At 46.6% G+C, this 27,478-nt stretch overlaps 1 protein-coding gene across 1 annotated transcript in view; it reads left to right on the top strand.

The window, feature by feature from the left end:
• The window catches only part of PDPK1 (3-phosphoinositide dependent protein kinase 1), a 94,365-nt gene extending 69,613 nt beyond the window's left edge, over positions 1–24,752 (top strand). The window contains 8 exon segments of the mRNA XM_083372404.1: positions 15–98; positions 1,100–1,203; positions 3,945–4,402; positions 13,094–13,202; positions 13,756–13,847; positions 14,082–14,177; positions 14,669–14,794; positions 22,154–24,752. Coding sequence (XP_083228530.1) covers positions 15–98; positions 1,100–1,203; positions 3,945–4,402; positions 13,094–13,202; positions 13,756–13,847; positions 14,082–14,177; positions 14,669–14,794; positions 22,154–22,183 — 1,099 coding nt within the window. The 3' untranslated portion in view covers positions 22,184–24,752.
• The last annotated feature ends 2,726 nt before the right edge of the window (positions 24,753–27,478 follow it).

Below are 27,478 nucleotides of genomic sequence, written 5' to 3'. Positions count from 1 at the left end.
ACCTTCTTTCCCAGTTCTCCTTCTTCCCCTCGTCAATGGACCATCTCGGCTTTGAGGACGGCAGCTTCCTCTGTCCATCCAGCGAAATTTGTGTCGGGGTGAGTTTTGGTGTAAATCTCCCCCCAACAGTCAGCTTCTTCATGCTCACTGCCCTGGTTAGACATCATGTGCACGGTTCCACAATAGGGCTGGTGGCACTCCAGGTCGATCATTTTGCAGATCCTGCCTATGTCAACACTGCTAACATTTCTACTTGTGTATCACTTTTAGAGGTAAAATTAGATGAAGATGTGAGGGGGAAGGAAGAATTTGCATGGGGGATTAGTTAGACATAATAACAGCAGAGCATTTTCAAGGTTGTATGTAATAAGAGGCGATAAGAACTGGCAGTTTAAGCTAAGGAGGGAAAACCTACCTTTCAAACTAATTGGAGAATGTAATTTATGACGGTTAACTAAAGGCGGGAACTATGCTTTAATATTATTGTGGTCAGGGGAGGGGAATCCAGATTTCGGCTTTAACCAAGTATTGCCGATGTTATGTTGCTCTAATAAAGACTTTTAAGGTAAACAATGCCGCACATTTCTTTGAAGAGTTTGTCCGTTGGAAGCTCGGCAGCCTAATGTAAGGTCTCGCCTCAGCTATTCCAAGAAAGTTGAACTCTTGAAGCAGGCAACATTTCAAAAGGATCTTTTATTGAGAGATAGTGATTGCAGAGAAAACAGGCAGGATCCCACACGGAAACGCTAAGTTAAACCCCATTGTCCAAATCCATCCCAACTGCCCAGTTCATAGAGAAGCCAATCCAGAGGTGCAAAGGTGTTGTGAGAACTCCAAGCTGGGAAGGTGATAAGAAGCTGTTCTCGGGTGCTGCGACCTTGGTTCTCCAGGGATGAGACAAAGCAGATGGTCCCAGGAACATCCCTCCCCCCTCCCATTTCCCAAGAAGATACATCAAAGCAAAAGAGGAACAAAGTAAATTGGATGCATCACAGAAAACCCCCAAGGTCCCCCCCCTCCACCAGAATGGCAATGTCCCGATAGGGATCTATCTAACCTTAACCCCAACTTGATACTGTCTTTTAGTTGTTTTTGGTAGGTTGAGCTATAATATCCGTTGCTTGAGTGGGGCCATGAGTACCCGCATTGCTCACGGTGATACAAGCATTTGCGCATGGGACCATGAATGCCCACGACACTCGTGTGAGTGGGGCTGTGTGTGTGCGCAGACATGCACACCAGCCAGCCACTTATGCAGCCTGGTGGCCAACAGGCTGTGCCCCAGTAGTGGGCCATGGCCCACAGGTTGGGGACCCCTGCTTTAGTGGACAAACTGTTTCTTTTACTTTTTTCTTATTTATTGACATAAACTTTATTATCATCTTTGACTTTTGTTGTAAGTCTTTGTTTATTTCCTGACTTCATCTTTGCAGATTCTGGCTATCTGCTAATATTCTGCCTTAGTTATGTGTCCCTCTTTCCATTTTTTTTGTTCTTATGCTTTTTGTCTTTCAGTTTATCAGAGAGATATTTGTGCAACCATGCTGGTTTCTTCTTGGATTTCTTTTTCTGTGGTATTGTACTGGACTGGGCTTTTATAATCATATTTTTCAGTTTCCCAAGCTTCTTGGGTTGTTTTCTCCTTTAGGATTTCCATCCAAGGAATCTTTCTCAAGCTGAGTTTATTAAAATCTGCTCTTTTAAAATCTAAGACTCTGGTATGATTATGTTTTATTGCTTGTGTTTGCATTATGTTGAATTCCAATATGACATGGTCACTCTCATCCAAGTTTCCTGTAATTTCAACTCCCTCTATCACTTCTTCTGTGTTAATAAGAATTAAATCCAACATGGCTCTCTCTCTAGTCCCCTCCTCTACCTTTTGGACAACAAAGTTGTCAGCTAGGTTGGTCAGGAACCTGTTTGATCTCTCTCTTGATGCAGAATTAAGTCTTCCAGTTGATATCAGGGTAATTAAAGTCCCCCATTAGTATTGTAGTGTGTTTCCCACATACATTTGTTAATTGGTTAGCAAAAAGTACATCTATAAAGAACCCTCCCCCACTGTCATGTTGCTACTTTGGTTACTATCAAAGAATAAGAAACAAAAGAAAAAGCAATCTGGATGTGAGAACAAATGATGAAATTAGCAAGAAAATAAGAAAAGCCAAAGCCAAGAAAGACAAAGATCTCAGGAAGGAACTTAACAATTTCAGATGGCTGTTGGAAAGAATTAAGAAGCAGTATTGCAATGACATCCATAAAGACACTGAAGATGGAAATAAACATGGAAGAACATGAGTCTTCCAAAAGATCTCCCAACTTCAAATTGGTATGCAAAAGAACACCCAACGGACAATAAGTTATTCCAAGAAAATAGAGAGGTAGATGGAATATATTGAAAATCTGTACAGTAGAGATATCGACATCCAAAATATTTATAAGATATTCCCTATTTAGAAAACACTCCAGTACTAGAAGATGAATTAAATCAGAATTCTAGTTGTTATTAAATTGGAAAGATACAGGAATTGTTGGGAGTATTTAGAAAAATACAGAAAGCAAGAATGGCAGCAACTCTGGAAAAAATAATGGCCAAAAGATTGGAAGATCAGCCTACATACAGTGCTAAAGAAGGAAGACTTAACAGTGTGCACACATTAGTGTTGATGCTCACCAACCATATAGATGATGTACCCATCCTTCAGGCTTTCCAACAGTGCATCCATTGTTCTTCTCCTACAGTTCACCTGTCCTAATATTATAAAATACTCAAGGTAACTGGGCTGTCGCAGTGTTTCAAAAATATACTAATTTGATTATTTGTACCTTGATTGAAACCTCTGGATTTTTTTCTACTTATTTTCTTGGCTGTCCATGGTAATGTCAATACTCTTTTTCAATACTAGAGTTCAAAATTATTAATACTTTTTATTTCAAAGTACTGTTTCTATCTGTCTAGAAATTTCCAAAAATATTGTTTCTTCAAAGTCCAACTTTCACTTCCATTGAATGTGATCACAGGAAAGATCATTGCCTTTACGATTCTCATTTGCACAGTTGTAGAAATATCACAACATCTGAGTAACTTTTCCAAGATCTTCAGCGCTACTTATCAAGTGCTAATCTGGAGTGATTTCTTGACTGCTGGCTCTTTCACTTTTGGTAGCCTATTCTACAAAGCAAAAGTTGTCCATTGCTTCAGTGGCTTCATTATCAATTCTAAGTCTCACTGCTGTACCCTGTACCCGTTTGGTCTTTATATTTAAACTTTGTGCCACCTGTCACCGTGTCCTTGATTTTCATTACTATGACTTGCTGAACATACGCATTTTCAGCCATCACAATATCATCAGCTCCACAGATTGTTTTAAAACCAGTCTCATTTTTCATCAGGATTGTTGGTACTGTGTTGTGCTACTTCTCCTTCCTCCAGGGCTGGTTCCAATGGGTGATGACAACGAGGGAGGCCTGGTCAGCAGTCTCTACCACGCGGGGTGCCATGCGGCTCGTCTTTCTTTCCTCCCCTTGTTTCAACATCGACAATAATTTGCAGGTTTATCTATACGGCTGCCATGAATCATCGTGATAGAACGTAACTGATCAATTGCATTTGAGTGTGAAAAGCAAAAAGATACAAGATGGGGGACACCTACTAGGCAGCGGTCCATGCAAAAAAAATTGAATACGAGGACTCAGAAGTGGAACAGGCGGTTGCAAAGAACCTCACAAGGAGGAAACTAACCGCTCCTATCGCGTACTCTTCAGACGGCACCTAGACTAGCGCGTCCAGTTCTAGGAAAGAGACTGGTCAGCAGTAACGCGTCCGTTCTTTCCGTGACTCCGTCCGTGGCGAGGGCCGCGCCCATTCAGAGGCCTCCTCAGGCCCTCGGAGCGGAGGGAAGCCCAGGCCTCCCCGAGAGCAGCTCCGGGGCTCTGAGCAGCCGCCCTCACGAGGGTCCCGGGGGCTGTTTGGGGGCGGGGGGAGCGGCGCTTCCGGCCGAGGGCGGGACCGGGCGGCGGCCGGAAGACCCGCCTCTCCAGCGGGACCGGAAGCCAGGCGAGCGCCCGCCCCGCCCCTTCCTCCGTGGGGGCCCTGCGCACGCGCGCTCGCGGCTGCCGGGGCCGGGCCAGGATGGCGACGGGCGCTCCCTGCGAGCTGCCGGCGGGCGGGCTGAGCCTGGGCCGGCCTCCCGCGCCGCCCTTCCGCCGCCGCAGCCCTTCCAGGGCCGCCGCCGCCGCCCCGTCGAGCGGGGGCCCTCCGGCGGCGCTGCCCGGCAAGTGGGTCCGGCTGAACGTGGGCGGCACCTGCTTCCTCACCACCCGGCAGACGCTCTGCAGGGACCCCCGCAGCTTCCTCTTCCGCCTCTGCCAGGCCGACCCGGACCTCGACTCCGACAAGGTGGGGCCCGGCCCGGCTCGGCGCTCGCCCTCCCGGCTCCGGCGGGGCGCTTCGTGGGTGGGGAGGGTCTCTCCCCTCCCCCCTCCAGTCTCACGTGGTGCAGCGTTGGCGGCCGTAAGAGAGAAGAAGCGGGGAGTTTTAAGGACCCGGGAGCGGCCCGCCGTGGAAACGCCGCTGCTGGCGCCGGCCTTTCGTTCTCCCAGCTCCCCTGCGGGCCTCGGGGCTCGTGTAGGAGGGGAGCCAGGCCTAGCAAAAGTGGAGCCAGAGCGGCCCGCCTTCCCTAAGCCATTGGCTAAAGCTCCGCTGCTGGCCTCGGGGTTTGCCATCCTGAATTCCTCGGGAGCCTTTCCAGTCCACACGAGCCCAGGCTGTTGATCTAATCCAGGGGTCTTCAAACGTGGCCCTTTTATGACTTGTGGACTTCAACTCCCAGAATTCCTCAGCCGGGCATGCTGGCTAAGGAATTCTGGGAGTTGAAGTCCACAAGTCATAAAAGGGCCGAGTTTGAAGACTCCTGATCTAATCTTTGGAATCTCGGCTCCTCTCTCTTCCTCTCCTCTCCTCCCTCAGTTCTTAAGATGGGATGTAATCAGGAGGAAAAGAGCCTAAAGCAGAGATAAAGGATACAAAGAGGCAAGCAGATCTAGCCTTCCTCTCCCCAGGACCTAACGGCTAAATTGGTCTCTGCTGCCAGCTACCGTAGGCAGCCGTTGGAAAACTTTCTCTCTTGCCCAATGCCATGCTCTTCCCTCTGCAGCATTGGATGGTAAATGTAAAAAAGGACCGTTAGCTGAAAGGTTTTATTCCTGTGATTCTGGATAGGTGGAAACTTCTGAACATATTCTTTGTTGCTCCTTTTACGAGGATATCCGAACCAGATTCGTACTTATTTTATTGCCCAGATTCAACCTGTGTCCAAATGCTGCTCATACATGTGCTGTAACAAGATACCACATGTAGATATGTGCAGCAGTACAGATCTGTCGGACCCTGATGAGCCAATGTCCCTCAATGCATTCTTTGTAAATACCAGTATAATGCATTTAAATTTTCGATATGTTACCCTGTTAATACTAATAGTTTTAGGTGGTGGTGCAGTAGTTAGAATATAGTATTGCAGGCTAATTCAGCTCACTCTCAGGAGTTTGATCCTGACCAGCTCAAGGTTGACTAAGCTTTACATCCTTCCAAGGTAAAATGAGGACTCAGATTGTTAGGAGCAACAGGCTGCCTCTGTAAACCGCGTAGAGAGGGCTGTAAAGCACTGTGAAGCAGTATAGTAGCTATTGCTAATATTAGTTTGTTGTAATTTTAGATGTTATATTTAATATAATTGTAATGTTTACATATTTAATATAGGATGTATTATGGATCTTATGGATGTTAGCACTTGTCTGAGCTGGTATAGGTTGGGGGGGTGTCCCTCCCAGCTTCAATTCCATACCATTCCATTCTATTCTTGTTTTAATTCTGTCTTAAATTTTATTTTATGATCAGTACTGGTTTACAGCTGCAATAAATTGAATTGATTGATTGAGCGCTCTTCCCAGTTCAGCCAGCTGCAGTCCATTGTTCCAGTTTATCAATAAGGAGGCTATGGTCTATTTTATAAGTGCCTTACTAAAATCTAAGTAAAGTACATCCACACCATTCCCTTGGATCATAATCTCGGGTCATTGTCAAAGAAAGCAATAAATCAAGTGCCATTTATTGAAACTTTCCTGATAGGGTAATATTAATTCCCAAGGCTAATAGAAATCAGGAATATTAAAAACATGGCTTGTTTTTAATCTGTGTTGGCTTTCGGTAATCACCTGTTTGTTTCTAAAGCCTTGCAAACACACTGCTTGATTATCATTTCTAGGAATTCTCATGTATTGTGGTCAAGCCGATTAGTCTGTAGTTCCTGGGTCAACTTTTACCCTTTAAAAAAAATATTGGAACAATGTTGACGCTTCTCCAGTTTTCTGATGCTTTCCCTGTACTCCAGAATTTCTTAAAGATTTCAGTCAGTTGCTCAGAGGTAACATCTACCAATTCTTTTAACATCCTGAGATACAATCCATCTGGTTCAGGATACTTGGTTCAGCATTCAAAGCAACTTGGTGCTCTCTCACCAATCACTTGCCTATTTTAATCTGTGTTTCTCTTCTGCTCCTCTTGCTGTAGCTTTTTACAAGTCAGGTCACTTTTCCTTATGGAAAAGACAGGTGCATGGTAGAAATTAAGCACCTTGCCATCTCCTCTAGTCAGTGGGCCACTTAAGCCTTCTCTGTTGATGCACCTGATTGTGGAATATTATTCTTCTCTCTTTCCCATGTTTTACCTTGTTCCTGATGGCATTCAGGTGGGAACCTGACCTGGCTTAACAGGTCCTATGCTTTTCCTGATTTTACTAATGGTTAGCAGTGCAGAAAAATAAATAACATCATGAGAAATACTGCTTGAGAAAACATATCTCACTTCATTTACCTATTGAGGGAGGGTGATTTTTTGTTATTAATGGTGCATCAGAGCTTAAACTCTCTCATACCTGTCTCTTAAGTACTCATATATTGAAAATACTGGAACCTTCTAGAACGTTATTCACCCCTTTCATATATTTCCAGGTATCAATCACGTCCCTCTGTCCCTTCTGTCCTCCAGACTCAGTTCCTCCAATCGCTCCTGACGCATCTTGCCCCTCGGAGCTTGCACCGCTCTTGTTGCCCATCTCTGGACTCGCTCAATCTCATCTTTTTTTAAGTGGAGTCTCCAAATGGGGTCTGACTAAAGATATAGTGGGATTAGTACCTGCTTTTTCCTGCTGATGATCCTTCTAGTGATGCATCCCAGAATTTTGCTTGCCTTCACAACGTCAACTCTGATACATCTTTGTGTCACCAGCAAGATGTGTATATTAGAGTTGATGTTCCTGGCGGTATTTATTATGAGGAATATATTCAGTAGGGTATCTCAGGGTTCCATCCTGGCCCCCATTTGTTCTTCATCTTTTTAATGAATTATTTAGATGAGATAGAAGTGCTGATCAGGTTTTCTGGCAACACAACGATGCGTAGGATTGTTAACTCCTTAGTTAGTTGATAGGCTCAAGGTTCAAAAGACTCTTGATATACTTGAGTCCTACCCAACAAAATGCAGTTCTTTGCAGGGCATGTAAGCTTCTGTCCTTAAAAAATCAGATAGATAGGTACTGGCAGTAGTATTCTGAAAGGATCTCAGTATTCTGGTGGACTGTAAATTAAGCATGAGCCAGCAATGTGCTACAGTTGGCTAAAGGACTAATGTACAGGGAGTGCAGAATTATTAGGCAAGTTGTATTTTTGAGGATTAATTTTATTATTGAACAACAACCATGTTCTCAATGAACCCAAAAAACTCATTAATATCAAAGCTGAATATTTTTGGAAGTAGTTTTTAGTTTGTTGTTAGTTATAGCTATTTTAGGGGGATATCTGTGTGTGCAGGTGACTATTACTGTGCATAATTATTAGGCAACTTAACAAAAAACAAATATATACCCATTTCAATTATTTATTTTTACCAGTGAAACCAATATAACATCTCAACATTCACAAATATACATTTCTGACATTCAAAAACATAACAAAAACAAATCAGTGACCAATATAGCCACCTTTCTTTGCAAGGACACTCAAAAGCCTGCCATCCATGGATTCTGTCAGTGTTTTGATCTGTTCACCATCAACATTGCGTGCAGCAGCAACCACAGCCTCCCAGACACTGTTCAGAGAGGTGTACTGTTTTCCCTCCTTGTAAATCTCACATTTGATGATGGACCACAGGTTCTCAATGGGGTTCAGATCAGGTGAACAAGGAGGCCATGTCATTAGATTTCCTTCTTTTATACCCTTTCTTGCCAGCCACGCTGTGGAGTACTTGGACGCGTGTGATGGAGCATTGTCCTGCATGAAAATCATGTTTTTCTTGAAGGATGCAGACTTCTTCCTGTACCACTGCTTGAAGAAGGTGTCTTCCAGAAACTGGCAGTAGGACTGGGAGTTGAGCTTGACTCCATCCTCAACCCGAAAAGGCCCCACAAGCTCATCTTTGATGATACCAGCCCAAACCAGTACTCCACCTCCACCTTGCTGGCGTCTGAGTCGGACTGGAGCTCTCTGCCCTTTACCAATCCAGCCACGGGCCCATCCATCTGGCCCATCAAGACTCACTCTCATTTTATCAGTCCATAAAACCTTAGAAAAATCAGTCTTGAGATATTTCTTGGCCCAGTCTTGACATTTCAGCTTGTGTGTCTTGTTCAGTGGTGGTCGTCTTTCAGCCTTTCTTACCTTGGCCATGTCTCTGAGTATTGCACACCTTGTGCTTTTGGGCACTCCAGTGATGTTGCAGCTCTGAAATATGGCCAAACTGGTGGCAAGTGGCATCTTGGCAGCTGCACGCTTGACTTTTCTCAGTTCATGGGCAGTTATTTTGCGCCTTGGTTTCTCCACACGCTTCTTGCGACCCTGTTGACTATTTTGAATGAAACGCTTGATTGTTCGATGATCACGCTTCAGAAGCTTTGCAATTTTAAGAGTGCTGCATCCCTCTGCAAGATATCTCACTATTTTTGACTTTTCTGAGCCTGTCAAGTCCTTCTTTTGACCCATTTTGCCAAAGGAAAGGAAGTTGCCTAATAATTATGCACACCTGATACAGGGTGTTGATGTCATTAGACCACACCCCTTCTCATTACAGAGATGCACATCACCTAATATGCTTAATTGGTAGTAGGCTTTCGAGCCTATACAACTTGGAGTAAGACAACATGCATAAAGAGGATGATGTGGTCAAAATACTCATTTGCCTAATAATTCTGCACTCCCTGTATTCTTGGGCCACGTCAACCGAGGCATAGTGAGGAGATTATAGGAAGTGGTAGTTCTGTTCTGTGTTGTACCGGAATATTGCATCCAGTTCTAGTTGCCATAATTCAGGAAAGATGCTGAGGAACTGGGAAAAGTGCTGAGAAGAGCAGTGAAAATGAAGGGAGGCTTGAAGGTTGAATCCTATGAAAAAATTTAAAGGCACTGAGTATATTTAGCCTAAAGAAGAGATGGCTTAAAATGAAACAAGCCAGCAGCCTCAGTTCTTGAAGGTCACTACCAAGGAAGAGGATATGGATTTATTTTCCATGGTGTCTGAGAATAGGACGCGTACAAAGATTTTGAAATAAGGAGGACTTTCCTGTTACATATTAAACAATAGGACAGTCTGTATCCGGGGGTGGGGGGGGGGGAGAGCAGTCCCCATCACTGGGGGTGTAGAAGCAAAGTTTGGACAGCCAGTTGCCATGGATGAACTGAGGTTTTCTGACCTGAACTGGGGGTTGGAGGCCACCAATGTCCCTTCCCTTGGACTCTATAAAATGTCATCCCATTTTCAAAAGAAAAGAGGATATAGGGAACTAGAGATCTGTCAGAGCTTGACATCTATCCTTGGCAAGCCTTGAAAGAGACTTTCAGGTTACATGTAAAATTATCTGGTTAGAAAAGTAAAAGGCACAAGTCTAGGATGGGGGCGGCTGGCTTGATAGTAATACATGTGAACTGAATATGGTTGTCTGCACCAACCACCATTCAAACATGAATCAGCAATGCAGAGTAGCTGCTAAAAAGGGATATTGGGAGAACCTCATAGTCCCGATCATGGAAACTGTTCCATTCTGTTCTACCCTGATTAGAGTGCACTTGGAACACTGTGTCCAGTTTTGGGGCATCAAAGTTCAAAAACAATGATAAATTGGAACAAGTTCAGCTGCCAACTCGGAGCCTTCCCAGAAAAAGGATTCAGAGACAGCGCCATCCCAAGCTGGATGGGTAGGGGGAAGAAGATTAGAAGGTTATAACTTTAGTTTGCAAGGTTTTCTCCATTAGGAGTAAGCAAATAAAGGGTTGAATTTGATTAGGTCTTAGTGTCAGGTCTCTGGGCTTACCAAAGTGGTGGAACATCTAGAAAACATATCCCACCAGGAACCTTGACAGATCTGGATGTGTTTGCCCCACAGAAAGGACGAAGGAGAAGTCTTCAAATATCTGGAGGGTTGCCAGAGAAGGCAATATTGTTTTCTTCCCTGGTGCCCCAAAGGGCAGGGCCAGAACCCCTGGGTTGAACGACAGGGAGGCAGGTTTAGGCATCAAACTTCTGCCTGATGGGAAAAGCTGCATCTGAGTTCTCTTTTAGTCTTCAGGGAAAGGCTTGAAATCCCTCACGTAGTTTAGTGCACGGGTGTCAAACACGCCACGTCACATGACGTGTCACGACGTATTGCGACTCCTTTCGCATTGCCGGCAGTGGGATGGGCGCAGGTTTGTTATGATGAAACTGGCCGGCAGTTTGACACCCCTGGTTTAGTGGGTCCTTCCTATTCTGTCATTAATAATAGTAAGAGACACAGGTGTGTAGGAAAAACGATGGTCATTCAGAAATTCGGGAATGAATGAGAATGGTAACTGAGTGCAGGCAATCCTCACTTAACCCTTTGGAAGGCTCACGTGCCAGCTTACTATAGCCCACGTTGAAAGTGATGCAAGTGGGCTGCAGCTGGTTGCTGCGGGTGCACAAAAAGTTTGCAGTGCTCTCTTGAAATCTTTTCTCTCGATACGTTTGCATTCCTTTTGATGTGTAGAAGAGCAAATAGCTTGCAGCTTTCTTGCAATCCCTTCCCCTCCAGTCCTTCTGCTGTGCAAGTGGGGGAGAGGAAAAAACGGTCAGGCACAGGATGATGCCCACTGACTGACTAATGGCGATCGCATGATTGAGCAAGGCTGGGAAAGTTGCCTTTCAGCATGTTGTAACTTCAGACAGGTGCTGAAAAGTCATCATTACAGGTAATCCTAGACTTGTGACAGGTCGCTTAGCAACTGTTTGAAGTTATGACAGACACCCCAAAAGGTACTATCAGACCTGCTCCAGTCTGGTCGCTTAGGGAAGAAAAACCCTCGACTCCATTTGGTTGATATTTCTCGGCTCCTGGGTATCATTGTTGTGGAGGATGACCATCCACTGCGCTGCGGCCCCTTCCAGAGCCATGGTGGAACATCTCACTTTGCCGCCTTCTGTAGTTATCTCCAGACCATACTCCTGCATGTAGGTCCAAACCTGGGCTAAGAAGAACCCCAATTGCTGGGGATCCCCATTTTAACACCCAGCGGTGGGGTCTTATGGCTCCTCCTCATCACTGGTACTAACCCCACTGGGCGGGGGGCGAGTTGAGCTGCTACCCCAGGTGCTGGGGCCACTGGGGACGTCGCTGCCTTGGAACTGGCTCCGGTGCTGCCGGCGGCGGCAGGTGTGGCCACCCTGTTGGTCGCTGTGGCTGGAGGTGGCTGGTTATTGGGTTGTGCGGCTCGGGCAAGGGCTTTGCATGTCTTGAGATTCTCAAAAGCCCCCTGCGTGAACTTTGTGGCTTGCTCCATCATCCAGTCGGCTTGGCCTCTCTGCTCACCTCCTCTTCTGCCCTCAGTTCTTCCAGGTCTACTCGTGGTTCTCGTTGATGGTTGCCATGGCTTCCACGGGTGCTAGTCGCTCCCATGCGTAGTGCTCTTCCCAATCTTCCTTCCTCCGAACACTCAGGGACCACCTGGGTCTTGGCCGGTCGCCGCAGCTTCCCGCCTCTCCCATCCACTCAGAGAGATCCAGTCCCAGAGGAGGCCTGTATGAAGCCTCTCCCCAGCATTCAGTCGCTCCCTTGAGCGACATGGGGTGCACAGTCTCCACGGTAGAGGTGATGTCGTCTCCGGGTTGACCACAATTGCAGATCCCGCCTAATGTCAGACCTGCCCAGTCTGATCCCCTAGGAAAGTAAAACTCTCGACTCCATTTGATTGAAGTGAAAGGTAATTTTACTAAGAGATCCTGGTTGCAGTAAAGTCAGGTGGAATCTTGAGTTTCCTGCACAACAAGACAAAACTATTTCCTTCTGTCCCGTACTCCTCCCCATGACCAGTCAAAATGCAATCAGTGCGGTTCCACCTGAATGTTTTGGGAGTGCTGAGTTGTCTGGGCTGGTAACTTTCCACACTCGGGGCAAATGGCCTTGAAGTTTCCTTGGCACAAGCCAGTCCCACAGTGATCTTCAGCTGTCATCCCCCTCTTGAATTCCCACACAAAAATGCATACAGGTTTATTGCCCATTTGTCCCCCCCCCCCTCATGCCTCCTTCCCCAGACCTTTGATGCCAGGGCTGCACCAAGCCGAAGATGCCTCCATATTTTCCCAATATTTTCCTAATTTATTAAGAAACATTAGCTTTATTTATTTATTTATTTATTTATTTATTTATTTGAAAAATTCATGTGGCTATCACACACACAATATTACAATTACATGAGTTCTGTATTTAAGTTTTGTTCCTTTCAGGTAAGCATAGGGACACCGATCTTTTAATTTAAAAATTTTCTGATTTGTTTTAATAGTTTTTGAACGAAGCTTTTCTCCCCTCTTGCTAGCCTTTTGTCACATAGCCCACAGCTGGCAAATTCTCTCGAAAATCATAACCTAATAAATCGCCTTGAGGATGTCAAACCAATAAGTACGACCTCCCCGCAAAGACCACAGTGGTCTAAATAACATTATTTGCTCTATTGTTAAAACTTAAAAAGCTACTTACAGAACTGATTGCTGGAAAATTGGGATGTATACCAAATAAAATTTCTTTTTAATTAGGATGAAATGGGTGCCTATTTAATAGACAGAGATCCAACCTATTTTGGACCGGTACTGAACTATCTCCGACATGGGAAACTGGTTATCAATAAAGACCTTGCAGAGGAAGGTATGTTTTGCAATTCAGAAAAACTGTTCTGAAATTCATTTGCTCCAAAGATTAGTTTTCAAATGGCTTCACTTGGAAAGCACTTGCATTTCCACAGTCTGGCTGGTTTTGGCACCTCTTTTAGAGTTTCCTGGGCTTGAAATTTCTTAAAATAAATAGATCCTGGCATTTAATTGTTCTCAAATAACAGTTCTTCCAAACCATCAAAAGTAGGAATAAAGAAGAAGCAGATTTGTACAAGCAGTCTCAGTTTGCAAGGCTAGCCAGACCTCCAAATACGCTCTCCCCGCCTCTTCGAAGTCCCTGTCCTTCAGCTGGGATATTTCTAATCGTAATACATGTGAAGGAATGGAAAGGAACGGGCTGGGCCGCAGGTAGTCGCCCCTTTCGCCTGTTTGGGCTCTGTTGTGTTCCACAGCTGCTCTTGGAAGTGGGGAGGCGGGGAGCAGCACTCTGTGGCTGGGCTCATGTTGCCTCTTGGGGATGGTACTGACAAAGATCGTTTCCCATCAGAATTAAGTTTTGTCTTTTGTAACTTGGTTTCCTTCTCAAGGTGTGCTTGAAGAAGCTGAATTCTATAACATCACATCCTTAATTAAACTGGTGAAGGACAAAATAAGAGAAAGAGACAGTAAAATCTCACAGGTGGGACCCCTCTTGGATTTCTGAGCAAGGGGCGTTCGGTTTGGGGCCGTTTCAGTATAGGAGACTTCCAGGGTGGATGAGGAACGTGGCCTTTCCCAGCTCTAGCAACGTTTCCTCTGTCCTGCGGATGTCACATTGACGGTCCCACCGGGGGGGGGAGCCGTATCCGTGACCTGGGGGGGGGGAGCTGCTAGTTTGCCGCATTAGTTCCACCTGCCTTGTTCTCTGCCACAGGTGCCAGTCAAGCATGTTTACAGGGTGCTCCAGTGCCAGGAAGAGGAGCTGACCCAGATGGTCTCCACCATGTCTGATGGCTGGAAATTTGAGCAGGTAACGTAATGAGGTTCACTTCCTTGCAACTGCAGGAGGCGCAGTGGAGAGGGAGGGAGAGGCAGAGGCTTTTTCACATTGGTATAAGGTCCCCTAAAATCATACAGGCAGCCCTCGACTTGGAGCAGGTTGTTCAGTGACCGTTCATAGTTGCAACGCCACCGAGAAAGGTGACTATATTTCACGCTTACGACCACTGCAGCATCCCCCCAGGGCCATGTGAACAAAATTCAGGCGCCTGGCGACCGACTCCTATTTATGACAATTGCAATGTCTTGGGATCATGTGATCCCTTTTGCGACCTTCAGTGGGGAGGCCAGATTCCCTTAACAACCGTGTTACTAACTTGACAACTGCAGTGGTTCAACAACTCAATTAACAACTGTCTGCCTTAGCAACAGAAATTGTGGGCTCAGTTTTGGTCATAAGTCGAGGACTGCCTGTACTACATCTGAGACGCAGCAACCCTAAGCCTCTCTTTCCTCTTTCAGCTAGTGAGCATTGGATCATCCTATAATTATGGGAATGAAGACCAGGCGGAATTCCTCTGCGTCGTCTCCAAGGAGCTGCACAACACGCCCTACGGCACAGCCAGCGAGCCCAGCGAGAAAGCAAAGGTGAGTCATCTTGAGGAGGGGGGAGAAGTGCACAAGAGCTCAGCGCTGTGCTTTGTGTTTGCCTGGTGTCAGGGCAGGGATCAGGTTCCCAGGCAGTTCGGATCCAGAGACAACAAACACACCAGTGAATAAGAACGTGAAGCTTTACTATTAACTGGGGCAAACAGATTTAAAAGCCTAACATAAAAAGCATACGTGCCAAGCAAGATGATGCCCAGATCTCTGATAAGGAACTCCTAACCGCAGAGATACCCCACGGGCGGCCAATTTTCTAGCCGCCAATTTTCACAGGCGGCTAGATTCTATGGAATGAGAAACAATCAGGTTAGCTCAGAATGAACTGTGAACTTTTTCTTAATATGAAGGAAAATCAAACTCTGCCAGTCAACTTGAAATATTGTGGTATTGCACTGTATTACTACACTTCAATGCTAATGGGACTCGTAAGAAAACAGCGTTGCCCACATGTGGGACTCTTGTTGTCCCCATTGCAGTTTCAGATTCTGACCTTCAGGCTAAGGAGAAGATGGAGAAGTACAGAAGAATTCTGCTTGCGTCCCATGGCTTCTCCCATTGGGGAGCGGGTAGTTGAGAGCTGGGTGGAGCAGGAGGAATAAAGGTTTAATTAGCCGAGTCTCAATGTCTGGACATTGCCCCTGGCATTTAAGCCCAAACTGGCCTGAAGCAGAATGGGGGAATCTTCAGAAGATGAAGGAGCGGGCATCGGCCCATGGCTCTGGCCTTCTCCTCTGCCCGAGGGGGCCCACAAGAGGGGTGCCATCAGGAATGCCAGCCACTCTCGTTGGGGGGCCCCAGAGTGGCGGGTGGCTCCCCATCCTCAGGCAAGGCAGAAGAACTGTGCAAAGGTACTGATTATGGGGGCTAAGAATTCAAGCTATTTTAAGATTGCAGACTAAACATCATGGTTCCTATAGGTGAGACCAGTAGAAATAAGAACTCCCAGGCAATTGCTGTCTTCAAAGAACACATTTAATGGCTACATAGTATCTGCTCCAACAAAAGTGAAACCAAGACTGAAAGTTTCCCCCCCCCCAGGTTACAATGTAACAAGTTGAATTTCCCACCCCTGCAATATGTCATAAATCAGGGCTTTTCAACCTTTTCACCCATTGTACCACTTTTAGGATAAGGCAATGTCCGAGTACCAGCAGTTGCCCAGCAAGGTGCCAAAAACTTGACCAAAAGAGGAAAAAAATGATAAAGTACAGGTAGTCCTCGATTTACAATAATTCTCTTAGTGACTGTTCGAAGTTATGCCGGCACTGAAAAAAGTGACATGATCATTTTTCACACTTATGTCTGTGGCAGCATCCCCGGGGTCATGTGATTTACATTCGGATGCTTGGCAACTGATTCATACTTATTACGGTCACAGTGGCCCAGGGTCACTGCAACTTTTTGACAAGCGAAGTCAGTGGCCGGGCGGGAGGGTGTTGCAGGGTGCCTGTGTGGGGGGAATCCATGGGTCTCTGGTGGAGGGGGGTGGGACTGGGGTGGCTGCCCTCCCTCCTCCCTCTCTCCCATTGTCCCTTCCTTCCTTTTTTCCTCCTCCTTTGTCCCTTCCTCCTTCCCTCCCTCCCTTCCATTCTCCCTCCCTCCCTCCCTCCCTCTGGTTGCAGGGTACCTCTGTGTGTGTGTGTGTGTGTGTGTGTGTGTGTGTAGAATCCATGGGTTACTATTGTGAATGGGCAGGAGGGAAACCAAACTTTTCAATAGGCATGTTACTGTTTATACAAGGGCAAATATTCCTACCTTCCTTCTTTCCTTCCTTCCTTCCCTCCCTCTGTCCCTTCTTTCCTTCCCTCCCTCCCTTTCTCCCACTGTCCCTTCCTTCCTTCCTTCCTTCCTTCCTTCCTTCCTTCCTTCCTTCCTTCCTTCCTTCCTCCCTTCCTCCCTTCCTTTTTTTCCCCTTCTTGTAACTTGATCGTATTTGAAGAAGTTCTTTTTATTCCTCCACCAACCTCGGTTCATTCTGAGCAGTTCACAATCCTGGGCTTCTTCTTTTGTCACCTTTTTGTTTTTCCAGTTCTTCCCTAAGATTTTTGGGTCGCTTCTTCTCTTCTTTTCTCCTCCATTCTCCAAGCAATTGTTCTTTCAACGACTCCGACTCCCCCACCCCGTCTCCTTTCCCCATTATTTCCTCTTGCTACCAGGCACCCTCGGTTTAGGAAAACCGCTTTCTGAAGTCCAAGATAGGGAGATATCTGTTCTGTACCAGCCTACTACCAGCCCTGCAGAAAAGGCAGGGACAACCCCTTTACAAGAAGGCAAGAGGCTGGAACTAAGCCTGCCAAATTTATTAATGTAAAACAGAGCAAAACAAGACACGAACCATGAAATAGGAGCTATTCAAACGGTTGCCTTCAGCAAACCAGCCCTCCCACACATTCCCCTTTTAAACAGTTCAGGGCGTGGCTTCTCTCTGCCTCCTTCCAAGGTGCCCCATTGCCTTCCTCTGTTTACTCCTGATTGACTGCCTCCTGCGTCGGGCATCCTTGAACAGGGCCAGCTGTGGGTCATCTTCATCCACGCTGTCAGGCTCACACAGCTGAGTCTGCGTCGTGACCAGATGGGAGGGGCCTGGCTGAGGGCTCTGTGGAGCCTCAATACTATTCTCAGCAAGCTCTCCAACACCCCTCTCCTCCTCCTCTGAATCGTCCGACCCAACTGCCGAACCCACAGGCTGACCCTGAATCACAACACTATCCCGCACCGCAGGGCCCTTCCCCCGGGTCTGCTGATCTGGATGTGGTCGGGATGGAAATTGTTCATGAAAAGCGGACACCAAAGCAGGGGCATGAACGGCGGTCGCATCCTCCCAGGTAAACTCCTCTGGTCCGTAACCTTTCCATTCAATCAGATACTGGAAACGACCTTTCAGCCAATGGGAGTCCCTGATGCTGGCGACCTCGTACTCGGGGGTGCTGCCTCCATCACGAAGTCCTGATGGGGGAGGTTCCACTCGGCGGAGTGGACAGGCCGGTTGCTCGGGGACCAACAGAGACTGATGAAAGACTGGGTGCACGCGCAGGGAACGTGCCAGAGTTAAGCGATAGGCGACCGGATTGATGACAGCCTCGATTGGGAACAGTCCTAAATATCGACGATCTAACTTTCTCACCGGCCATGTTGACGGTAGGTTCCTGGTGGACAACCAGACCTGATCTCCCACCGATAGTAGAGGCGTATCCCGTCTTGACCGATCAGTAAACCTTTTGTAATCGGCCTTGGCCTTCTCTAACTGACATCGCACCAATCGATGGATCGCCTGTAACTCTGCCATGAAGTCGTTCGCTGCCGGCTCCAGTGAGTCCACGGGAGAGAGGGGGAAAAACCAGGGATGATATCCCACATTGGCCAAGAACGGTGTCATCTGTGTGGAGTGTGCTGCAAATTGTTGAATGCAAACTCAGCTATGGCCAGATAGTCCACCCAATTGTTTTGCTGCAGATTGACATAGCAGCGCAGATATTGTTCCAGAATACCGATGACCTTCTTGGTTCCCCTGTCAGTTTGAGGATGATGCGCGGACGAGAGGCAAATCTTGATATCCAACGCATGCATCAACTCCTGCCAGAAGCGGGCTGTAAACTGGGCCCCCCTATCAGAGACGACTCTATCAGGAAGGCCGTGCAGCCGAAACACCTGCTGAATGAACATACGACTAGTGGTGCGGGCTGACAGTAAGCCGCGACAGGGGATGAAAGTTCGGTAATAGTTGGCGAACCCAAGAAGTCGCTGAACATCCTTCACGCAACGGGGTTGCCAACTCTGCAAAGACTCAGCCTTACTCGGCTCCATGGCAATGCCCTCAGGAGAAATGCGGTCACCCGGTAGAACTGGCACTTCTCCAACTTGGCAAACAGCCGATGTTCTCGGAGTCGCTGCAGGACCTGATGGAGATGCTGATGGTGCACTTCACGCGACGGGGAGTAGATCAGGATGTCGTCCAAGTAGATCACGACAAACTGATCCAACAGATCCCAGAAAATGTCATTCATGAAATGCTGAAACACATCGGGGGCATTGGTCAGGCCAAATGGCATCACAGTGTACTCAAAATGTCCCTAACGAGTACCAAACGCCGTCTTCCACTCATCACCCGGCCGAACCCTGACGAGGTTGTAAGCTCCACGCAGGTCCAGTTTCGTGAAGATCTTAGCCTCCCGGAGTCGGTCCAAGAGTTCGGGGATGAGGGGCAGCAGGTAACGATTGCGCACTGTGATGGCGTTGAGTTTCCTATAATCGCAGCAAAGCCGCAATTTGCCGGACTTCTTTTTAACGAAGAGCACGGGTGCAGACACTGGGGAGGACGAGGGCCGGATGAAACCACGAGCCAAATTCTTCTCCAGAAAGTCCCTTAATGCAGCCAACTCGGGGTCCGACATGGAGTACAAACGCCCCACTGGGAGAGGCGCATCAGGGACTAAATCAATGGGGCAGTCATAGGGCCTGTGCAGGGGTAATTGATCCGCCTCTGTCTCGCTGAACACATCAGCAAAGTCGGACAGTTCGGGAGGCAAGGAAACCCCTGGGGAACCCTCCACCTGGCTGGCACAGATATGGTGGGTGTGGTCCACACACTGCAAGCTTGGGAAGGTGACCAAGTTCTGTGACCAATAGATCTGTGGGTCATGTGCCCGGAGCCACGCCAATCCCAAGACCACGGGAAAATGCAGATCTGAGGTGATATAGAACTGGATGGCCTCGACATGGGAACTGATGGCCATACATAATGGTTGCGTGGCGGCCTTAATTGGCCCAGACAAGAGCACTCGACCATCGATAGTCTCCACTAACATGGGCGGTTCCACCGGGCACTGGGGAACAGCCCATTTGGCCACAAATGCTGAGTCCATAAAATTTGTGGTGGCCCTAGAGTCAATTAAGGCATGGACCGGAATCCCCTTTGGCTTGCCAGGAAGGATCAGACGTGCCTCCAATATCAGATGCCGTGGAGGTCCACAGGCAGCATCGGAAAGACATCGCTCAGTGGTGTGGGACGCCCGACCTATCACACCGTCTATATCGGGCTCGAGGCATTTCCTGACAGAAAAAGTAGGGGACTGTCTCGGGGCAGACTCGGTCACTGATGCCCATTGTCGCTTCTTTGGGCTAAAAGCAGCCAAATGCCCAGGGTCCCCACAGTAAAATCACAAACCCCCCCCGATCGTTGTCTGTTCATTTCAGTCACCGAGAGACGAGACCTGGTGGCACCCAGCTCCATTGGCTCCTCCCTTTGAACTGGGGTCTCACGCACAACAGGGGCTGCAGGGGTCTTTGGGGTGGCACGGCGACTCCTTCGCTGCTGCAACCGAGCATCGATCCGCAGGCAGAGATGGATCAGCCCATTGAGGTCTGAGGGAATATCCACACGGGCCAGCTCATCCAACATCTCCTCCGACAATCCATCCTGGAAGGCATCCACAAGTGCAGCCTCATTCCAGGCGGAATCCTGGCTAAGCAGCTGAAAATCACTGATATAGCCCTGTAGGGGGTGTTGACCCTGCCTCAGAGCTTTCAAGTGTCGAGTAGCGGTCTGCGTCTTTATAGGGTCCTCATACATCAGACGCATATGATCACAAATCCCCACAAAGTTGTCCAACAATGGACTAGGTTGAGCCAGCAGAGGCATGCCCCAACGAGCTGCATCACCCGAAAGAAGGCTTAACACAAACCCCACCTTATCAGGGGTTTCCAAACCCCTCCTCCTCCTCCTCCTCCTCCTCCTCCTCCTCTGAATTGTCCGACCCAACTGCCGAACCCACAGGCTGACCCTGAATCACAACAATCCTGAGGTCCGGCCCAAAATGGCCTCCTTGTGATTTGAGCAGATTGTTGGTTGTCCAGAAGGCTGTCAGATGGGTGGCAAAAAAATTTGATAAATACCCTCTCTGAACAATTCTGTCTCATCTCCTCCATAACCTACCTGAAGATATAGGGAGTCCTTGACTTACAACTGCAATTGAGTTGTTTAGTGAATTTTGCCCCATTTTACGACATTTCTTGCAATAGCTGCTGAGTGAATCACTGCAGTTGTTAAGTAGGTAACGTTGTTGGGTGAATCCGGCTTCCCCATTGACTTTGCTTGTCAGAAGTTCGCAAAAGGGAATGAGTACTGCAACTGTCATAAAGAGGAGTCAGTTGGCAACATCTGAATTTTGATCGCCTGGCCCTGGGGGAGCTGCAAACATTCGTAAGTGTGAAAAACGGCCATAAGTCACTTTTTTCAGCGCTGTTGTAACTTTGAACGGTCACTAAATATGCTGTTATAAGTCAAGGACTATATGCTATAGCATGGCTTTTCAACCAGTGGTACGGGTACCACCTGTGGTACATTGACACCTGGCAGGTGGTACGCAACCATCCTAGAAAAGTGGTAGCGGGGGAGGGGAATGAGCTGAACCAGTGGCAGCACCACACAAGCCTGAGCGAAAGACGGCTGGAGCTGCAGGGCTGTCAGGGCTCAACGGAAGCACCAGCATCAGTGCCAGGCTCCAGCTGGAGCTCAGCGCTGATCCTGGCGCTTCTGCTGAGCTCAAAAGAAGCGCCGATCAGCTGGAATGTTGCAGCATCTCCAGGGTCTTGTGATGTACATTCAGATGCTTGGCAACTTATTCATATTTATGACGGTCACAGTGTCCCAGGGTCATGTGAAGTGACCAAAATCTGCTGCAACCACCCAGCAGACGGGGTGGGGGGGAATAAAAACCAAACACCCTCACCCCACCCCCACTGCCAATCCTCAACAGAAATGCTCACAACAATGAAAACCTCGGACAGGAGGAAGAGCCAAGTTTGCTATGTGACTGTTGCCCTATCCTAAAAGTGGTACAATGGGTGAAAAGGTTGAAAAGCCCTGTGCTATAGCACCTGCCCCTTCTGAGATCAGTTTGGCTCCCACCTTGATGATATTCTGAAAGTCTTTAAAATTTAAACGTGTTTCTGTTACCGGGCATGGAATTTATCTCATAATAGAATCCAAAAGTAACGGACGAATGGAATGGATACCTTTTTAATAGTTGGAAAGCAGGCCTTATAGAGATGATATTTTCAAGTGCAGATTTTATATTTTCGAACAAGTTTTGAGAGGGGGATGCACCTCCAGTAGTTCTAGTAAGCTGGTGGCGTTCCCGTGTCTTGGTGGCAGGGGTTGCACAAACCCTTCATGGCTGAGATATTATGCTCTGTGACTAAATGTTTGCTGGCTTTGTGTTGGTCTGCATTTTGCATCAAAGGCATGAGTTTTCTTAGAAACGAGAATAAACAATGTTTAGTATGCAAATCCACTTGGAAGATTTTGTCAAATCTAATTTCTCACTTGATTTTTTTTTTCAGATTTTGCAGGAACGAGGTTCGAGAATGTAATTATGTCATAGTATTGAATACAGAAGATTTATTTGCATCACCATACGAAGAGGCTTGGCGCCAAGTGGAAGTCTCTTGTGCAGACAAGATGGATTTGTAATCTTGGAAAATGTTGTGGCCGGAGCAGGCCTGTGTTGCTGCTTCGTTCTGATGCTGGTTCCGATTCCTGGTTGTGCTGATGGAGATTCCACGGAAGGACTCCGCTCTACTTTATACTTTTGCCCTGTAGAGCTGCAGCACTTTCTCTGGTGCCAGCCAGAGGAAGTTGTGCTGGTTCGTGGGAAGTGGTTGGGGGGATAGTTACTGCAGGTGGTTCAAGGGCAACATATTGGTGCTACTCCAGTCCGTATACAGGCCTCTGTTACTAGCAGCCTCTGTGAACTTCTCCTATACATTCCTTTGCGGTTCTAATGTAAGAATGTTTTAGGGAATAAGTATTCCTCTGTCGGGTTAAATGAAATATGTGTTTCTCTCCTTCCTAATTCCTGTCCCCTCTCCCCTTTGCTTCCTTTATTACCCAAAGGGGAGAAGTCTCTTTTTGCCTGCATTTCTAGAGTTGGCCTTCAGATTGCTTGATCTTACCAATGTCAGCATTCAGTTTGACTACACTTAAGGATTGAAGACCAGATTTGTTTACAAACGATATGACATCTTGCCTTTCAAATACATGGCTACCCACCATGTTTTTTTGAAAATATCTGCAAATATTGAGAGTAGAAAGCTGAAGTTAGGCCTCAGATTTTAATCTTAATGGCTGCTCAGTCCAGAAGTTTGGGAATGAAGGTCTGTGTGCCCTAAAGCATAGAATTTAGGCAGCAGAAAGGAAGAATTCTTCTGATTCTTAAACAGATGTTTACAGTTGTTTCTATATTCTTATCTATGCAGTTCTTTCTAATGTTTTGGCAAATACTGTCAAAATGAACCATAGTTTCATTAAGAGAAGCTTCTAGTAAATGTGAAAAAACACAACTGGATCTTTTTAGAGCACTGTGTTTAAGTGGAACTCTTGGCACGCCTTTCAGAATAGTTTAAAGAGGAATCGACTTCAGACTTCTCTTTGTTCCTTAGAGAGTTGTCCCTGCTTCTTTGAGGCTCTATAGCATTCTACCCATATTTTAAACTTTCATAGAACAAGTTACGTAACCCTCTTTTATAATCCACGTCTCAAATGTCTGCAGCCCAGATCGCAAGGTCTTCTCAGTACTTTTGAAAGATGCTGAATTGATTAAAGTGTAATTGCATAGGATAACTGTACAGACACACACACTCTCTGAGGTATTCCTAGTCAGGATCCATGTTTTACATCTGAGTTTTTGTGTCTATCACCAGTTTTTCCCCTGAAAGAAGTATTGCTTTGAGAGGTACTGAGAAACAGGTTTGTGTACATGGCCATGCCTTTTGGTAAGTTTGCCACTGAACTGACCTTGGGTGTGGAACATTCTAGAAGAGAAATAAGAGTGGCTGGAAAGATTATCAGTATACCTTCTCTAAAAGATAGTGCTTAGGATCATACCTGCCCAGCTTCTTTTTGAACCACTTGAAGTTATTAGTAATTAGCCAGCTCGTTATCAATGCCAGCCTGAAAGGGGAGGGCGGCCAAGCTCATGATGGGGCAGGGGAGCCCTCTTCACACAGCTGTGTGTCCCCTTCAGCACTTGCTTCAAGGCTTGGCTTTGGAATGAGTTGTCCCGTTCCCCACCACCACCTGTTCTTTCCATTTCTGAAGATGGCCTCGCAAGAGCAGAGAGGTGATGGGAATGTTGATACGGATTCGCTTTTGAATAGCAGGCAGTTCAGAAGCTTACAACATTAGGGCTATTCTTATGGAGGAGTTTAAATCCAGGCAAAATACTTCCTTTGCGCTCATTTTGATGTGACTTCTTGCTGAGTTGGGGATGGGGGTGGGAGTAGTATGTGAACAATATAACATCACATTTTAAAGTTTGTATCTTGGAAATTATATCATCAAATTAACCTAAAAAGCATGGAATTTTTCTTTGTATTCTTCAAGATTATGTAATCTTATAGGGCATGAAGCTTTGCTTCCTGGAAAAACCAGTTTAAAACAATCCATTAACTATTGATGATCACTCTTTCATGCTAGTATCTTCCCACGTTGTCTTCCTCATTTCAACAAACATTGTTGTAGAAAGTTGATGGGTCTTAACCAAAGGAATTGGGTAGATTTTAATAACTTGACACTTGTCTTTGAAGGCATTTGCACTGATTCTGGATTCTGAATGATAAACATTGGTGTTAGCAAACCTGTTCTTTTCAGTTATTTGGTCTAACTTTTGCACTCATTTTTATTTATTGACAGCGAAGGTTAAATGCTTTTCTAAATGCTTTAATATCTTGTAGTGTGTCCCCTTAAACTAATATAATGCATGGCTAAGGCACAAGATAACGATGATGCTCAAAAAAGAACAAAAATAGCAGAAGAGGGAGTTGTCTGAAGATCAGTAGGCTTCTTCTCCCCCCCCCCTCCAGACTGTGAAAGTTCTCTCCAGATTTAGGTTCTTTACTCCTGAGGTAGGACCTCCCTATTTTGACCGGACTTTAGCCTACCGAGCCCTGCATTTTGAGACTTGAATGTTGCAAAGAAATACAACATCTACTGTGGAATCAATAGAAAATTCTCAGCTACAAGTTCTCTGCTTATCAGAAGGCCACAGTTCCTTAACACCAAGTGAAGATAGGATCTCAACATTCAGTGGAAACCTATAGAAATCAAGCCTTTTGGATAAGTTTTGCGGACACTTTCTCAGGGGCTCTCAAGCAACATCTCAGGCTGGTTCTTTTGCCCAAGAAAATGTCTCATTCCAAATATCATGGACTGCTTCAGGGCCCAGAAGATGTCCTAAATTCTGGCTGCCAGGGCTAATGCCAATTACTGCAGGCTTGCTGAAAAAGTTGTAGCAGTCTGATTTCTTTTATTCTTGAACCTTTTCACATTAAGTCTCAAAATAAAAGGCCACCCTTGGCCTGGAGAGAATCCAGACCAAGAGTTTTATTCTATCCTCAGGCAGAAAGCCCCGATAATTTGGTATGCTATCTTTGTCGAGAAGGGCAGAGATGAGGGCAGTTCAGTGCTGGAAAAAGTTGCAGACACAACTAGGTAAAGCATTTTACAGTTTACTGTGATTTCCAGAATACCTTAGGGTAACGTCACATCTTCCTTGTGGGCTGGATAAAGGGAAAAGAAAACAAGTGGCCAAAGAATTCTGAGTTTTTCATGAATTAAGAGTAGAATTTGGAAAGAGTTTCGTGAAACACAGAACTAGTCACAAGGGCTATTACACCTGTCAGTATTTAAACAGGGTGAAGTCATCGTCTCGGGCTTGGTAAGAGCATCCTTTAGTCACAGAATGGACAACTCAGGTGTTTGTTAACTTCACCCATTATTCTTGCAAATAGCAGTTATTGCCTGGAATGAATACTTATTACCCTTTACATCAGTTCACTGCCCTGTGTATTCTAAACCAAATTGTTAATGATCTCAAATAGCTAATCCCAGACTTCAACATTCAGAAGGCACGGTTAGTCAGGGCAGTATTTTGGTAAGTGGTAGTTGGAGGCGGAACAGCTAGAGGCCATTTTTTCTTCAGCTTGGCCTTCATCATTCTCAACAGCGGTGACCCATCCCATCCTGAATGCCAAAGCCGATTATAAATTTTAGTCCTAAAGGATCGTTGCTGAGATGTCAACCCGTGTGTTACGTGGGACACCAGGCCCAGGGTTTACCAAGAACAAGACAGCTACACTATTCCTGGGCTATGAGAGTGGCAAGTGCTTTCACAGAGTGCTTGTGACTCCCTTAAGAAAACAAGATGGTGTCCTATTAAATGAGGGCGAATTAAGGAATGCTGTTTTCTGTTCACAGGAGGCAGTGGCTTTGACGAGGATAGGAGGAAAAGGTTTGCTTTTCTGGTGGGTGATAGAAAACCTATTTTATCCTGTCAAAAGAGGAAATGCAATTTGCTTAAATTTAACCACTTTTTGGGGTTGACAAAACTTAAGCTCAATGGTTCACATATAATGTGCTAAGCTTCAAAAGTTTTTAATCAAGGTTAAAACTAACACAATTCTACATGTGCAGATGAAGTGGCTGTCTTTGGCCTGGTAAATATGTTCAAACCCAGCCACTGAGTCAGACTATTTCACGTAATACTCATTACATGATCTTTATAAACAGGAGGATTTCCAGTCCACCCTGATGGCAGGGATCAATTTGGGGATCTTTTGCATGCAAATATGATACGCAGGTAGTCCTCAAAAATTTGTTTAGTGACAGTTTGAAGTTACAATGGCACTGTAAAAAGCAGGCCATTGCAGCATTTCCATGGTCATGTGACCAAAATTCAAACGCCTGGCAACTAGCTCATATTTATGAAGGCTGCAGGGTCCCAGGGCCATGTGATCATCTTTTGTGATCTTCTGATAAGTCAAGGGGGAAGCCAGATTCAGTTAACAAATGTGTTACTAATTTAAGAACTGCAGTGATTAACTGGCAAAAAAGGTGGTAAAATGGGGCAAAACCGTCTCACTTAGCAACAGAAATTTTGGGATCAATCGAGGTAGTAAGTCAAGTACTATCTGTATTGCCTACGAACTCTGGTCCGTTCTCAGTGTTCCCAATACTAAATTTTGTTTTGTTATCCCCAAATATGGATAAACCGTACTTAGGGCTGCGTTTTGTAGGTGTCTTGCAGAAGAACCAGCGTGGCTACCAGACTGTCTGCTGCTTCCCTGCGTCTCGCGTTCTCCTGGCCCACTTTCATTGCAAGGATTCTGGCCAATTGCTCTACAATAGTTGCTGACCAAGATCATAAACAAACAAGGTTGCACAACTACATCTGATGCACCCTGTTCCAGAAGAGAGAGCCTTCGGACGCTCACGCCCGTTGTCTACTGGCTTGACCGCTGTAATGCACTGTGTGTGGGGCTGTCCTTGAAGACCCCGAAAGTTTCAACCGGTGCCAAGCGCGCCTCGGTGCTCCCCCGCCCCGCGAGCTGACCCGGCCGGGGCTGCAAAGACCCCATCGAGGGAACGCCCGTCCCCCGTAACGGACCCCTCGCCAGTTCAAGGGCGCAGGCCAAGGGACCCCGGGGACCCCGAGGGCTTCTTCACCCGGGCCGCGGCAAGGCAGAGCGGGAGGCTTTCTTCCCTTCTCAGCCGGCCTGGCCTCCTCGCCCTCCGCGATCCTTCCTTGAAGCCGCTCCGATCGCAGCCTCCCCCCCCATCCATTCCGCGTCCCTCGTCCGCAGCCGCCGAGCGCCCGCACCGGGCCCGGC

The sequence above is a fragment of the Vipera ursinii genome (genome assembly GCF_947247035.1).
Source record: "Vipera ursinii genome assembly, chromosome: 13".
NCBI classification, from domain to species: domain Eukaryota; kingdom Metazoa; phylum Chordata; class Lepidosauria; order Squamata; family Viperidae; genus Vipera; species Vipera ursinii.
This window is presented reverse-complemented; position numbering and strand designations above follow the sequence as displayed.